This window comes from Chaetodon auriga, chromosome 20, assembly GCF_051107435.1.
Source record: "Chaetodon auriga isolate fChaAug3 chromosome 20, fChaAug3.hap1, whole genome shotgun sequence".
NCBI lineage: Eukaryota > Metazoa > Chordata > Actinopteri > Chaetodontiformes > Chaetodontidae > Chaetodon > Chaetodon auriga.
The window spans coordinates 1159973-1175778 of record NC_135093.1 but is presented as its reverse complement, the minus strand read 5'-3'; the positions used below and the strand labels follow the sequence as shown (position 1 = coordinate 1175778).

General features: G+C 49.8%; 1 protein-coding gene across 10 annotated transcripts in view; it reads right to left on the bottom strand.

Annotated features, from left to right (window-relative positions):
• srcin1b (SRC kinase signaling inhibitor 1b) overlaps window positions 1–15806 on the bottom strand; it is a 74752-nt gene that overhangs the window by 15421 nt on the left and 43525 nt on the right. For 9 of the 10 annotated variants that reach the window (XR_013079298.1, XM_076760167.1, XM_076760169.1 and 6 more), the window contains 6 exons: window positions 9830–10031; window positions 7470–7599; window positions 5896–6067; window positions 1505–2436; window positions 607–696; window positions 150–190 (listed from right to left, as the gene is read on the bottom strand). Coding sequence is in view for 9 of the 10 variants with exons in the window: in XM_076760167.1 (XP_076616282.1) it covers window positions 150–190; window positions 607–696; window positions 1505–2436; window positions 5896–6067; window positions 7470–7599; window positions 9830–10031 (1567 nt within the window). In the remaining variant the exon portion in view is untranslated. Of the gene's footprint in view, window positions 1–145; window positions 191–606; window positions 697–1504; window positions 2437–5895; window positions 6068–7469; window positions 7600–9829; window positions 10032–15806 lie in introns of all 10 variants that reach the window. The other variant, XM_076760168.1, reaches the window with a different exon arrangement.

The window sequence follows — 15806 nt, the reverse complement described above, 5'->3', positions numbered from 1 at the left end:
GAATTATGCAGAGAAAATGAAATAGCGGCGGCTCTGCGAGAGGAAGAAGAGCCAATTTATGTGGCTATCAAACAGGCAGCAGTGGGAGCAGTGACAGGCAGTGATAGGAAACAGTTTGTCTTTTTTTTTTTTGGGTAGTGAGCACTTACTGTCAGTTCCCGAGCAGTCGCTGGCTGACTCAATCTTCTCCCTGGAAGAGGCAAGTGCTTAGAGCCAGAACACACTATCCACTGAGCCACTGAGCAGCCATTGATAGAAGATGGAAAACGTGGGAAGTGTATGTGCAGCTTTATTCACAATGTGCTTCCTGCTGTGTGTGTGTGTGTGTGTGATTTCAGATAAGAATGGTGATCACTTTCCCCCTTCGACAGACGCTGAGCTGCTTCAGGTGTTTCTCCGTGCTTCCTCAGTTTAGTCTGAGGTATAAATGCTGATCTGGGCCTTTCGCTCAATCACATGAAAAGTTAAACATATTCTGCACTGAGGGGAAATCGTTTGGACACGGCCTCATGTATCGAGGCAGACGTGTCTGTAAATGGAGTGTGTTTTCACATACACTATTTATCTGTGTGTGTGTGAGTGTGTGTGTGAGAGTGTGTGTCTTACGGGCTTTCTGCCTCAGGCGCTCTGCTCAGGACTCTCTGCAGCAGCCCGGTCAGGCTTGCTATCTGCTTCTCCATGGCCTCCATACGCTCCCTGGACCCACACAGCAGAGAGCAGACGTGTTTTTACATGGTGCTTAATGAGAGCCGTGACCCCCCCCGCCACCCCCCACCCCCCCTACATTCAAGCCCCGTCTGCAGGTGGAAGTACGTCCAGTCCTGGCAAGATTGATGGTTGTATTGATAAAGCAGTTCAAGGATAATAATCACGTATTTTCAGCACAGTTTGTAACATTCAGGCTAAATGACGCTTTTACTCTTCTTCCCACGCTGCTTTCAGTCGTACCTCAGAGGCCGAACTGTCCTGACAGCGATGACCTTTTACAAAACTGAAGAGCACAAACTCGAGGAAGCTTTCTTATCAACTGTTACACCATCCGATTTTACAGGACAGTGAAAAAGACGTTCTTCGTACGAACCAATGAGCTCCTCTCAGTTTAGGACGAGACGTGAAGCTGATGGCAGCTCGGTGAGTTCTCTGTTAGTCAGCACGTTCCTGCTACATCAGCTAATACACCGGTTAGCTCGTCAGACGCAGTATTTGAAGTAACAGGAGCCCGACAAGTCGTAACCACGTCACCAAGCGTCCAGCATCAGGAGAGGTTTGCTAACGTTAGCTAGCCTTAGCCTCAGTTAGTTACTGGTCATCACAGCAGAGTTCATGAGTTCAGCTTCGTTTAGAGAGAACAAACTATTTATGTCAGAGGTGAGTTTCTCCTGAAGGAATCAATGTGTTAAATATGCAGCCAATAAACAAAGAGTGAGGTCACAGTAAAACATGAACACCTCAGCGATCCTCAGGTGATAACAGCATGTGTGCAGGCGTGTACAAGCCGTCCTACCTGGTCTCTGTTTCATTTCCCACCAGCGGCGAGCCGAAGCCTCCGGCGCCCCCCCCCTCGCCTCCGGGCACGGCCATCAGGCACAGCTGCTCTGAGGTGAGGCCCAACGCCGAGCCCTGGCCCCGGGCTTTGGGGCTGTCCGCAAACACAGAGGAGGTCACAGAGTCCCGTCTCAGACTCTGCCTCCCGGGGGAGCCCCGGCCGGGCATGGTGCCGCCGTAGGAATCCCTCATGTCGGGTATCTTCTGCGGGGAGGAGGGAGGCGGCACGCGCAGCCCCATGGCCAACATGGACGCCGCGTAGGCGTCGTTATACAGCGGTCCTCCTGGTCTGTACAGAGCTCCGCTTTCCATCAGCTCTCCTTGCAAAGCGGCTGCTGAATAGGAGGTGAGCGACCGCATCGACCCAGCGCCTCCTCCCCCTCCTCCTCCTCCTCCCCCTCGGCGGTACAGGGAGCCATAGGGGTCAGCTCTGGCCGGCAGGGGGGAGTGAGGACCTCCTGCCAGACTCAGCCGACTTGCGTCTGGGCCCAGAGAGTAGGGGTCCGCGTAGATCCCCCCTCCTCCGCGCTCGTCTCCCCGCAGCAGCACCATGCTCCTGGACCCCCCCACTTCATCGTCGGGCTTCACGTCCCTGCGCTCCAGGATGGCGCTGGAGGAGGCGCAGAAGGCCTGCTGGGTGTGATGGGGCTGGTGGAGCTGCGGCTGCTGGTGAGGGGAGGAGTGGTGGGACTGGGAGTGCGGATGAGGCAGGGAGTGGGTGTGGTGGGGGGGCCCGGCGTAGGAAGAAGGCCTGCCGCCGCTGTAGAGGAGGCGGGCACGGGACGGCGAGCCTTGAGGGGAGGCAGAGGAGGACGAGTGCTGGGAGGACATGGGCGGGTTGCTGAGGCGGCGGTTGGGTGGAGAGTCCTGAGGTGCATACACCATCTCTCTCTACAAAGAGACAGAAGAGACAGACACGTGGACAGAGGACATCTGATCAGGAAATGATTTATTTTCTACTTCCTGATGACGACAAGCTCCTTCAAAGAGCTTTTTAACAGAGAACCTGGAGCTGCTTCACAGTCTGATTTGGGTCTGTAACAGCTGAGACAATCAGCGGTAATAAATCACATTTCGATGGTTCTTACAGCTCCAATTTATCTACATAACAACTAGATAATTAATTTATCTCCCACCTGTGAGGGCGAGCGTGTTAACAGGAAGCGTAATTAAACTGGAAACTGGACAGTTATCGATGGGTTAAGTGTCCACAGCCCCACTGAGGGTCTGCCTGCAAACAACTACTAATAAAGCACAAGCAAGACGTGGCGCTCATATAAGGACACTGGATGAGGCTGACGAGGACGTGACGCCTGAGCCAAAGTGTCTCCTGTTGTGTCCAAAGCAAACGGACGACTGGGACAAATCATTACGAGGTTCAACGATTCATTCTTTGTTCCTTATGTTCTGTAACGTACGTGGCTTCATCACGCTCTGTGCTGCATTTCAACAGTCACCATCGTCCAGTGAAAACCTACAAACCTTCATCATCTGTCCTCTCAGACATCGGCGTCGCGGTTTACAGGAACATTCCCCACAAACTCACAGATGCTGCTTCACGATTGACGGGAAAGACAAACTGTCCCCTTTAGTGCGTTTTAAGTTGCATTTGATGGCTTATTGACAGACTGAGCACGAACGGATTATCTTCTGGCATCAGTCCCAAATGTGAGCGGGAAAGGCAAAGAAAGCGGCAGCAGAGTGGACGTGAACGTCCTGCCTCAGTCAAGAGTAACAGATACGGCAAGGAGACACAAAAGGAGACAGCGGCGTAATGGCCTGAGACGCATGGAGATCTCTCCTGGAGACGATGCAAATTGAAAAACCAATATTTTTACATAATAACCCTCAGGCCTCCTCAACAACACCCCGCGGAGAGCCTCACGGCACACAAATGGCTCCAGCGCCACCGTCTTCCATCCTGTATCTTAGCAACCGCCTCGTATCGACGCATGCTTTAGCCGCGCCGAAGACACGCAGATATGTCGTCCCACCTCCAAGACCCCCGAAGACACAAGATGTCTGTCGCAGGTACGCCCCTGAAAGGTCGGTCCCATGGCGCCGTTCAAAACTGGCCTTTGTCTCGCTGAGGAACATCTGCCAATCAATGTCACCCTGAACCACAGTCTGTCCTCTGTCCTCTGTCCTCACACGTCCTTGTCGCTCACCTTGGCACTGGCAGAGGCAGTAATGTACCTCACACACATAAAACTCCAGGTAAGCCTGCTGCTTTGATTAGGCTGTAAAACGGCAGGAAGGGTTCAACGCCACGGCGCCATCTGAAGACGGCGAGCGGTCGACCTCCAGAACATGAGCAGGCAGCGGGGGATCACACTCACGGGCAGGCAGGAGAGCACACACGCACGCACACGAGCGTGTAAACAAAAGGCCGCAGGGTGTTTGACTGACGGCAACAAAAACAGTCAATGTGTCAAAGACGCTCACACCAGCTCAGCCAATCAACACGCAGGCTCTTTCCTCACAGCGTGCACGCCGCATATGTCTGCTGCTCTGTAATGTGATTTATCCACTTCATAATTTATCATATTCTATAAACGCGGCATTCTCCAGCACTTTAAATTACCGCTGTCTCATTTCCATAATCACACTGTAATTAGACGGCAACGAAATGCGAGTTCTCCACCAGAAAAGACTCGCTGCAGCGCTGAGCGACATCAGGCGCTCTGTCTGTCCACTGGCAGAGGTTCACTGCGCTCCAGCTGTAGCCTAATGCACACAGCATTAGTAATCATGCTAATCAGGCCGACGCCACGTTCGCTCTGCCAGCGGCGGGCTGATGAATTAAGATAAATCCTCATCAATAAGATCACAGCCTCGGAGCAGGAGCGATGGTACGGGGACTGAGGACAAGGCTCAAAAAAGACGTCTTTAGCTCCTTTAACAGCTTTTATGTTTCAACACATTCGTGCTGCCACCTGCATCCACAGAGCGCCACCCAGAGCTCAGACGATATGCTCACCTGCAGATTGGATACGCCGGGTGACGGGACAAGAAACACAGACATCATCAATGTCAGTCTTTGGGAGTCTCAACTCAGCAGCATCATGGCGGTGCTGCATGTAAAAGCTGTAAATAAAGCTCTTCTTGAAATGAAGCTACATCAAGCGGTTTCTTCTCCTCGAGTCTTGAGGTACGAGCACAGGTTGTTTTACGTGAAATGGATCGTTTGTGAAGACAAAATTATGGCGGTCGTGATGCTAATTTCCGTTAGCATGTTAATGGAAACTGCTATCAAGTGTTGACGACTTGTTCAAGCTCTAAATCGTCATGTTCTTGTTGTGGTTTAATGTAATGTTATTCAGCTTTTTTTTGCCAAATTTCCCCAGTTTTACAGCTGCTGGTCAGACTGACCTGCTGTTTCTGTCTTTCCAGGTTTTAAACTGACAAAATGTCATTTATGGACCCGAACAGTGACAAATCCACAGAGACAAAAATCATTGGACGCAGCTCGACTGCTGCCACAACCCTGTTAGCATTAAGACGGACAGGTGTGGAGGAGGTCATCGACGGGCTGCTGGTTCGATTCCCGGCTCCACTCTCACTTGCCGCAGTGTCTCTGAACCTCAGACACTCATTACTCAGTGCACGTGTGTGTGTGTGTGTGCAGGTGAGCAACTGTGAAGCGTCTGCCCGGCTCTCGCGTTAAAAGCACGGCCCTCTCTGCATCGGTGACCCGTCCTCTGATGAACCGGACCTCAGTCTATCATCTCTGAACACTGTTTATGCTACTTCACAGTCGGGCGGCTTCCAGCTTCGTCAGCAGCGGCGGTGTGAAGGGCTGGCGCCGGTCCAGGAGCAGTGGTGCTGGAGTAAGGTCACGTGACTCACTGTTAGCTTCTCAGAGCGGATGAGACCAACTTCTGCTTGGACACATTATGTAATGCAAAGAGTGTTTGTAAACAGGCGGGGATGATCAGTGCGAGGTGGGAGATGATTCCGGCGTGCGGGCGAACAAAGAACAAATTTCAAGGGGAATTACAAAACGTATTATTGGAGGGATGATTTGGTCGGCTGCTATCTGCCACGAGCAGAGAGAGACGAGCGTTTGTCTCGCTCTCTAATCTGTGAGTCATAAACCAGCTGCACACAGGATGAATTGGTAATGAAGGAAAAGGTGACTGCGACTGAAGCGGGATCATTTTCTTGGCTTTACATTTTGGCGCCACAATAATACAAACTAATCCGGATGAAAAGTCACTGTGCGACGTCTCATCTGCCTTCTATCAGGATCTGTGACTGGACTCAATGAACTCAGAGACGCAGGAAACATCTGCACCAACGCAAAGACGGTGGACTGAAGTAAGACAAGATGCACACACGAGCTCTTACCCGCAGGTCTCCATTAGCCAGGTGTGGGTTGTGGTGTCCGGGGTAGGTGCCGTAGATGGGCTCTTTGCAGTAAATCTTAATTACGCAGCGGTCCTGAACGTCCCGCGGGTCCTCCAGCTCGTAGAAGACGTTACGGGTCTCATCTTTGATCAGCAGAGCCGTGCTGGGAGACCTGCACATCAACAGTCATCAAAACAAAGCCCAAATAATCTAAAGACGGATAAACAGTCCATGCAAAGAAATTCCAGCACCTATTAGCCGCTAATAATCAGAGCTGCCCGTTCAATCACAGACCAGGAGGAGAGGCCTTTGACTGCATGAGGCGGCCGTAATGAGAGAGTCAGCCGGACGCAGTCTGATACTGAACTCATCAGACGTGTGATACTCAGTGAGTCTGGAGTTCAGCGTCCAGCTGACAATAACAACGTGAGTCGTATCTACTGTTTCAGGGCAGATTAAACAGATGATCTACCATCAACGCCGTGAAGACAGAGACTGAATGTTGATTCTTGTTGAGGAGAACAACGGAATAAAATCAGGTCTGAGCTTTAAAGTCAAACTTTTTAGTAGCAAGTGGATGGTGAAAAAGAAGACGTCTACAGTTAATGCAGTCTTCTGCAGCAGCCTCGACATGAGACATGCTAACGCTAACTCCTCGTCTGCATAACGTGCTACGATCACTGCGAGTGTGCGGCAACAGCAGACGACTCAGCAGGTGATGAAATAACATGAACCAATCAAAAAGTCCAGAGGGAATTAATGCTAACATCAGCATGCTAGGTTAGCGTGCTGGTTAGCCTAGCCTGCTAGCTTCCACTTTCTGGGTTATACCGAACGCTGTGAGAGGACAGATGACATCATGAACACTGAAAAAGGAAAAGCTCAGTTGTAAACATGGCTGAGCTCTTCAGGGCAATGACACGCTCCAACACAGCGAGCTACAGGACCCGCCCACTCAGAGGCTCCAGGCTGTTTCCACAAACACGTCCAGAGATGCTTTCATCCTCTGAAGAATGGAAGAATGAGCATGTGGTGTCACGGTAGTTCAGAATCCCTCGCTCAGACTATGTGGAGAATCCAGTTTGACTTGAACTCGTCATTTCGTGATTCTTAAGCTCAGATTTTCTGAATGTCCACTTGTGGCCTGACGGCGGTTACTTCACACTTCCTTTGGCTTTATTGATTTCTATCTGTGTCTCTGCTGCTTTCATCCTCCACCTGCTTACAAAACTTATTTATTCGAGTGTCTGAGGAGGAAACTGCAACTCGGACTGCTCACCTGGTGATTGACTGATAAATCCTGCAGTGTAGTACAACTACTACTACTAATAATAATAATAATATAATAATAATCTTTATTTGTAGAGCACCTTTCATACAGGAGCTGCAGCTCAAAGTGCTTTATATATCAAGTGATTGCTTCACACAGAAAAGACAGAACGGCCCTAAAAACGGCTGTGTAGCGGTGCAGATGTTCAGGAAACATCGCGGCCAATCAGTGGGCTTGCACACAGCTCAAAGACCTGTGCACATACATATACTCACACAAACAGCTTGATGTGGGGCAGGCGTACCTGAGCATGGCCATGGTGAGCCTCTGGGGGAACATGTGCACGATGAGGGCCCTCAGAGTGTCCAGGCTGGTCAGCTCGTGGGTCAGGTGCACCCTGCGAGTCTCCTCCCCAAGCTGGAGGAACAAGATCCCTGCATTTATGGATGGGGAGGAGCAATGAGGGAGACCCGCAATGGTTGAAGAGGGGTGATGGAGTGTAGAGTCAGGGATGAAAACAGAGAGCGGAGGAAGATTTTCACCTCAAAATGCTCGTTTCTGTGGCTGCTGTCGTACTGATGCTACATACACCTGGAGAGTTCACAGCTGCTAATTAGTTTGTTAGCATATGACGTGAGAAATATCAGAGTGTAAATATTTCCTGTAACTTCTGCTGAATAACATCCAATCTTGAGAACACGAACTCTCCTCTGGGCCATGATGTGTTTCACACCTGAACCAGTAAAGTCCCATGAAACCACACACAATTATCATCCACCTGGAAGCTGCAAAGCACCGAGAGCGAAGTGAAGGTTCTCAGCTGTGTGTCCAGTAATGACAAATGTTCTTCAACAGTTTAAACACCAAACAAAATGTGACACACGGTGCTTAAAATCCTTCCATTAAGAAAAGCTATTTTCAGCTTTTTGTGTGGCTACATGATGCGTTCCGCCAGAAAACCACTGTTTGCAGTATTGCTCATGAATACACCTTCAACAATCTGCAGGTAGTTTGTGAAACAGATGCTCCGCCAACAAGTCCAATCCATCACTGGATGCACTTTGTCCCACGTTTTCTAACTCCTGCAAATGCATCATCCTCCTCCTAATGTGCGAGATGGACACTTTGAAGGAGGATGATTTTGCTTCTCGCCCAAACCATTAATCAAAGAGGACAGGTAGCTGGCAGCATTGGACGGCTCTGTTTACGTTCACGATCCGACAGGAAGGACGACCGGCCGCCTCGACGCTCGGGTCAGACCAGGTTCACTAACACTCGACGCCTTCAGTCGACTCAAATAAGTGATTCATACACAACTAATGCATCTTGTTTACTGCTGCTTGTCAAAACAAGATTGATCGTTTGCACGCATGGACGGTGATTGGCTCTCAGCTTGTCAATCAAAGCGACGTCGTCAATAGGCTGGAGGAGTCCACAGTCACCACGGCTGACGCGGGACAGGCAAAGTGAGGGAGCAGTGACCTCTGAACGGGGATGGATTGACTCATCAGCTGAGGAGGCGCCGACTCCAAACGCTGAACGTTACCAGTCGAGTCCTCGAGCTTCTGTTTCACCGCGTCATTGTACTCGGAGAAACAACATGGCAGCTGTTATAAACTTGGCCTTGTCTCACAAAGGCTGAACTGTGAGTGGAAATAGAGATGAGTGATAGAGGAGGAGGATAGATGAGCACGTCGCAGGAAGCTGTGTCAAACGACGCTGCCGCCTCTTCCTCTGTCACATCAGGCGACAGCAGAAGCACTGAAGCCTGAGTCTTTCAGGTAAAGTGTGTGAAACATGACATGCACGGCGGCTGCTCTGCAGGTGAGTCAGACTGAAGGGTCCACAGTGTCAGCAACAACGCAGCTCTTCTAATCATTTCACTTCAACTGTCTGAATGAACAAGACAAAGCAGCTCTGTGAGCACAGCGGCGCTGGAGCTAAATGCTAACGTCAATGCAAACACGCTCACATTGATAATGTTGGTCTCCATCTTTTCTCTCTTCTTGTGTTAGCATGCTTGCTAATCTGCACTCATCCTCATCCTCTCCGCTAACATAGTGTCACTGACGACGTCAAATCTAATATTACTGCCAAAGTTAATGTAGCGTGTCTGAAATAAAACCTCACATGCAGACTGTCGACGGTGACGAGGACGTTAGCAGCTCTGACGCTGATGCAGCTGTTAGCTCCAGTCTGAGCCCGTCAGAGGCAGAAACCACCTTTACTGGACGTACAGACGCTGCAAACAGCCAGAGGGATTACAGCTGCCGGCTGAGCGATCTCGTTCAATACTGGACCAATTTCAAAAATTGCTGTCCCCATTAGTCACTTTCACACAAAAGCATGAGAAAGCAGGCTCCACAAACACAGACAATACTGCAGCTGGATTTCTCCCATTTGTCCAGGACACTGAAATCTTCCAGGACTCGACTGACTGGGAGACGCAGACCAACGTTAACCGGTCAGCTCCTGGTTAATGGCAGAATGAAGTGAACCCGACACGGGCGCCGCTCATGCACATGTGCACGTGACTACGTTCAACCTAAGTGACCAACTGAAAGGCTAACTCTCGGATGTGCAGACTATGAAGTGTTGAAATGATCTCTGCTGCAGCTGAGGGACACATTGACCTCTGCGGTGTCTTAAAGACGGCGGTCTGACCTGGCGCTCGCAGCTTGGCCTGGCTGGACGAGCGGGCCAGCGGCAGGCTCTGGCGAAGCCGGTTCATCCGGTTAAAGCCGATGGGGATATCAGGCTCCGACATGGTCTCCAGATTTTCAGCTGACGCAAAGGATACCCTGCTGGCCTGGTCAGCGAGAGCCGGCTGTGTCGGGCTGAGTCGAGTCACACGAGGCGTGCGAGTCTGCAAGACACCAGATAAGAAGTTTGGAGAGAAAACACCAGCAGAGTGCAGAGACAAAGACAGACAGAGCAGGTGACGCTGAGACGTTTGTGTACAGTAATCAATGAGTTGACACCAAAAAAATGTAGAACACGCGAACAAAAGAAGAACAAAATGGCCTCAGGAAATCAATGCAAAGACACAAAACAGCGAGTGAAAGCGTTTGGCGCTCAGGCACAGACAAATGAACAGTTTACCTCAGACAAAGCAGCCTTTGCATCTTCCTCCACCAGCAGAGGCTCAACAAAAACCAACCTGAATCCTCAAGATAAAACGAAGCGTCTGAGACAGAGCAGCAGCCAGGTTACACAGAGCCACCGCAGCCAGCATCACGGCCCAACACGCCACAGTCCACCTGCGTTAATGATGACGCACAACAACTGCTGAACAACGCTTCAATTAAGTTTTAGAGGAGAGCCGAGTGTGGAAGCGACGATAAAAACCGGGCACGCAGCAGCAGAGTGAAGTGTTTCTGAAGAAAGATAAAATGAACGGATGTTATTCTGCAGGACTCTGGCCCCGCGCCGACAACGGCGAGCTGGTTTCAAGCGTTCCGTAAAGAACTGAGCGAACACGAGCATTGTTATGCTAATGACAGCGACAAAGCCGAACTCCATCGCCGCAGCCTCTGCCCGTAAAGCAGATTACCGCTGATATTTCACCTGTCCAATCTGAGCCGCCGGGGAGCCCAAATTGTGAAGGACCTCTCATTACAGCACGACCAGGAGCTGCTGCAGCAGGTTGGCTTTTAATGAATCCTCACTGACAGACATTTTCCAGCCCACAGAATACAGTAATGAGCTCCCACAGTGCTGTGTGGAGCAGCTCCCATCGCCTCCTGCATCTGTGGTCTTCGCTCCGTCCTCGTCGTGTGGCTGCCGTTTGATTCTGGAGGCTACAACGAGCTGAGAGCACGCAGGCATGACACGCAGCCATGCATGTGTGCGCAAACATGCAGGAAACACTAATCGTGTCAAAAGACATAACATTAAGGATAAAAAGCAGCACACACACACACACACACACACTTACAATCTGTTGCACTGAATTTTCTCTCGGGGCTTTGCTGCTTCTACATTAATAATGTTTTGAGAGTCTTTAAAACGCTGAAACCAACACGAGCACACACACTCGTCTCCAAACACCGAAACAGCCTGACAGATTATGTGTGCTGCCTCTCATATGTTTGGAGATTTACGGTCTCGGCGTGCGCCTGTCAGCCAGACGCCGCACACCTTCTGCCTTCAACCACACAGCATCGAGCGAGCGGAGAGAAAAGAACGCAGCAGCAGGGAATTATAAAGTTTGTGTTTAGTGAAGCGTGAAGAGGAGACGGATAGAGGTTAGAAGAGAGCGTGCCGGAGCTGATGTGCACGGGAGAAACCAAACGCCGGGCGGAGAACAAACAGAGGAGGGAAAGCAAAGATGGACGGGTGATACGTCCTCCAGCTCGTCTCCGTCCTCTGGTAGATTTGCCGCAGAGGTTCATTTCTTCAGGTGAAAACAAAGGACGCAGGCTTGGCTAACGCAGAAACAGTCCACACGTCCTCCCACGGGATCTCCCGCTCAGACTCATTCGCCGATGAGACGCTCGCTGCAGCTGTCACATCGAAGCCACTTGGGCTGCAGTGATAAGTCATTACAGGAGATGGTTGACAAGAATCACCACAATCACACTTGTTCAGTGACTGAATTCATACATTTCACGGAACACAGTGTGAATACGCGGCACATTTTCTTGACTGAAGTGTAAATGAAATTGATTTGAGCAATAGCTCAACCTCAAGAGAGGCGGAAAAATGAGGTCTGAGAGGGTTGATAATGCTGAATCAAACATGGAAATAAAACCAAAAAGATTCAAAGGACAGAGTTCTAAGGAGAACCGTCCTTAAACAGGCCTCACGCAGGACCAAAGGATGGAAGTTTGTACGTTTACATTCAGCAGATTAATGGCAGAATCTGCTCTCTGCTCCATTCATCTTGTTTTATTTGACTGAGGAAACATGTTTTCTGATGCATGAAAGCAGCATCAAACACAGAATATGTGGAAGTCCCGAAGGAGACACCGAGAGGAAAACCTCCGTTATCGCTGTGAGTAATGCAGCTTGTCACGACTCACGAAGCTTCACGGCTTCTGAGAGCCAAACCATGGACTGAAAACAACCAACGAAGCACAAATCCATGAGAAACTCTTTTACATTCGCAGGTTTCAGCCTCTTAAAAGTGAACATTTGATGCTTTTCTTTGTCATTTAAGACTGTTAAGTGAAAATGTTGGTTTTTGGGCTGTTGGTCAAATAAAAGAAGAGATTCGAGGACATGAGCTTCAATAATCAGCAGATGAATTGCAATGAAAACCTTCATGACCTGCAGGCCGACACGACTCTTTGTGTTTGTTCTGGTGTAAACACAGTAAACATCCAAACCAATTTAGATTTGACACAAACTCATCTGATCCTCCGTTACTCCACCATGAAGGCTTTCTACACTGCTGAACAAAAACAAAGCTGTTCCATACACACACACACACACACACACACACACACACGCTAAGTTAGCATATCATGTACTGCGTGTGTCCATTGAGTCTTTATTTTGACAGCAGTCAGACATTAAGCAGTCAGCTGCAGACAGTCCTTAAGCATCTTTAGCTGTTAGCTCTAATTAGCCGGAAATGGAAGTCCTGACAGGTTAGCAACAGGCCTCGACAAAGACTCCATAAACTAAGCAGAAAAATGCCTATTTGAGAGTAAGAAAACAGGCAGAATGTCGAGAAGCTGACAGAGACAAACCAAGTGTAGGACGGTGTGTGGACTGCAGGGGGTTTGGACAGGAAGAAGCCCACTCCTCACACACTCATCCGTCCATACAACAGACTACACAAAGGTCTCTAAAGCTGAACCAGCTGCTACAGAACGCACATAAAACACCATCAGTCTGAAGGATTAAGGACATGCAGTCAGGAAAATGTCTATTTTCTTGTTCTTGCATGACGGATTCTATGAATTTCATGAGGGAGGAACAGTCATGCAAGATGTGTGATAAAAAACAAAAAAGTGCAGCGCACGGTTTTCAGCAGCCTGAAATTGAATTGGAATCAGTGAGAGAAGACGATGAAATGAGGTGTATAATTCCACTTGTTCCGCCCTCCTCTTCCTCTGCGATGCATTCAGGAGTGAAACTGTCAACTTTCCATTAATGAGCTTTTATGTAGGAAACCGTCCTCAGTCCATTTGTCAGTGTTACGCTGTCCCGTCTTTCAAAGCCGGCTTGTTAGGTTTCAGGTTTTCTTCAACAAATCTGAACCACGACAGCACAGTGACACCAAGCCGGTGGGTCAGAGAGGAAGAGGGCTGCGCGTGGTGCCTTCACTGTATGTAGGTAAACGTCATCACTGATGGAGAAACTGTGCTGCAGCGTCATGTGGAGCGGCGGTGAGTCTGAACGGAGGCGTGCTGATAGAATGTGAAAATAAGCACGACGGTCTGATTAATTGGTCCATTAATAAAAAACGATGTGGTCATTGATTAATCATTAAAGTCTTCCATCAAACGCGTGCTGCTCTGTTCGTCACTGTAAACTGAACACGTCACCTCAGGCTCAGAGGAGCTGAGACGAGGATCTGTCCTCGTTTTTGACATTTGAGAAACTCAACGATTATTAACGCTGAACGTACGAGCCTCGCTGACCGCTCAGAGGACACATTCACCGTCCTTCCAGCAGCCTGATAGTTACGACCTTTCCTCATTTTGTGGTAACTGCTGATAAACATGTTTTGAGCTAATTACATTTCAGACTTTGCTGCAGAAAATGATGCAAAACATGGTTCAATACAACAGATTGGTCTGTCTGTATGGAGTCTAAGTTAGCCCAAACATAACTAACATCACGACGTGTCTTTGCCTGTGAATAACGGTTTGGCCCAAATAACACATGAAAGATGAGACCCCTCATTATTTTGAAATAAGGCTCATTTATGGTCATTTTAAGTATCTGGTCTTCATCAAATCTGCAGGTTCAGTCTGTGGCGTGAAGGTCGACCACTTCAACTTTTCTATATATCAGCTTTGAATAAGGTCAGACGAAAGGAGAAACACATTTAAAGGGGTTTGGGGTTTTTATTGATTTTGCACTTATCATTAATTTTGCACATACAGAGTCTGTGAGAGCCCAGAAAGGAGGGAAGTTAAGACAACGTCACCCCACCAGCAGGGTTAAAGTGGAAAGCGATCATCAAAACTAATCGATAATGATCCACATTTGCAGCCTCGACCACATGCTGAGACCACAGAGCAACACTTTCTGTGATTTATGCAGAACATCCACTGAGCTGACGTGAAGAGAAGCAGATTTCTGTGAAATACCTTCTTCTGCTCGGCGCCGCTGACTCTGTCCTCCACTGGCAGCATCTTGCTAAGCGTGAAGAGAGGTCACTCCTCAGCTCCATCAGCTGCTCTCCTCCACGCTGGGATGTATGAGATCTTCAGAGGTTTGTGTTTACGTTCACCTGCAGCTCTTTCTGCTGCTTTCAGAGCTGAACAGGATCTCAAACAGCAGACGGACGCTGAGGGTCAGAGCTCCACCTCTCAAGCGCAGATCGGATGGTCAGGCCAACATTTCCCACCAGCTAGCACACAGGGTCGTGATGGACGAGGCAGCTGTTCACAGCTGTAACATGCCCCCCCCCGCACAGCTGCCACACCCCCCCACTGTGAGATTTCACGGGCATCGCTGCTGCATACCGTGACATTCCTTCCCACAGAGCCTCCACCGAGGGAGCCCGAGTCCCTGAGAGTCCACAGATGACGTGTGCTGGTGAAATCACATGAACTGAGCGGCTAACTGCACGTCTTTAAGACCCCAGCCTGAGGGGGGGCGGCAGGTGAGGGAGGCGAGGAGCACACATGACACCTTCACTTGTGATTCGTCCGCCACGGTCCACAGTCCTTCCCACAGAGCGGCTCCACGGGAGCAGCTGGGGGTTAACTGCCTTGCTCAAGGGCACTTGTTTCTAAGTGAGAGGGGGCAACCTCTCGTTCACTTCCCTGCCCGGATATTCCCCGCTGAACGGGGGGGGGTCGGGGTCGATCAGAGCCTCTCTACTCTCTGTGCAGTGACTGGAGTCTGGCTTTGACCTTGACATCTGCAGACTGGATTTTTACTGGATCTACAGAAGCACAAACACCCTGCGAGCCGCGCAGCCGTCCGAGTCTGCGGCGCTCGTCCCTACAGTGACAGATAAATGTCTTCCACATGAAATCCAGAGGGAACTTCTCATCCTGTTACTGCTTTCTACCCAGTTCAGCCGTATTATCGTGCAGCCTGCTAAGCGAGCCGTGCAGTCTTGGCAGATGGCAGCGAAGTGTCAATAAGTGACTCTGGCCACGTGCCTCAGCGCAGTGAGTCGGGGAACGCTGCAGCAGCCGGACTCCTAAGCCTTTTAGCGGTGGAAAACACTCCCGCTATTCTCTGAGTCAGATCGGGGAATAGCGATTTTCCACCGAGCATCCTATCAACAGCCAAACAGCACCAGGGCAACAAAAGCATTTGTCTGAATGGGTTAGAGTTGAGCTAGCTCGCTGGGACAAGCACGGCTGGTCTGGGGACGCCCCCGGTACAGAAGAAGCCTCGGTTACATCCTGTACATCAGACACTTGAGACTCAGACGAGCTCCTCGCAAAGCTCCAGAAACCCTGACGCCACACAAATCTTTAGAAAAACGTCAAAAGACAGACAA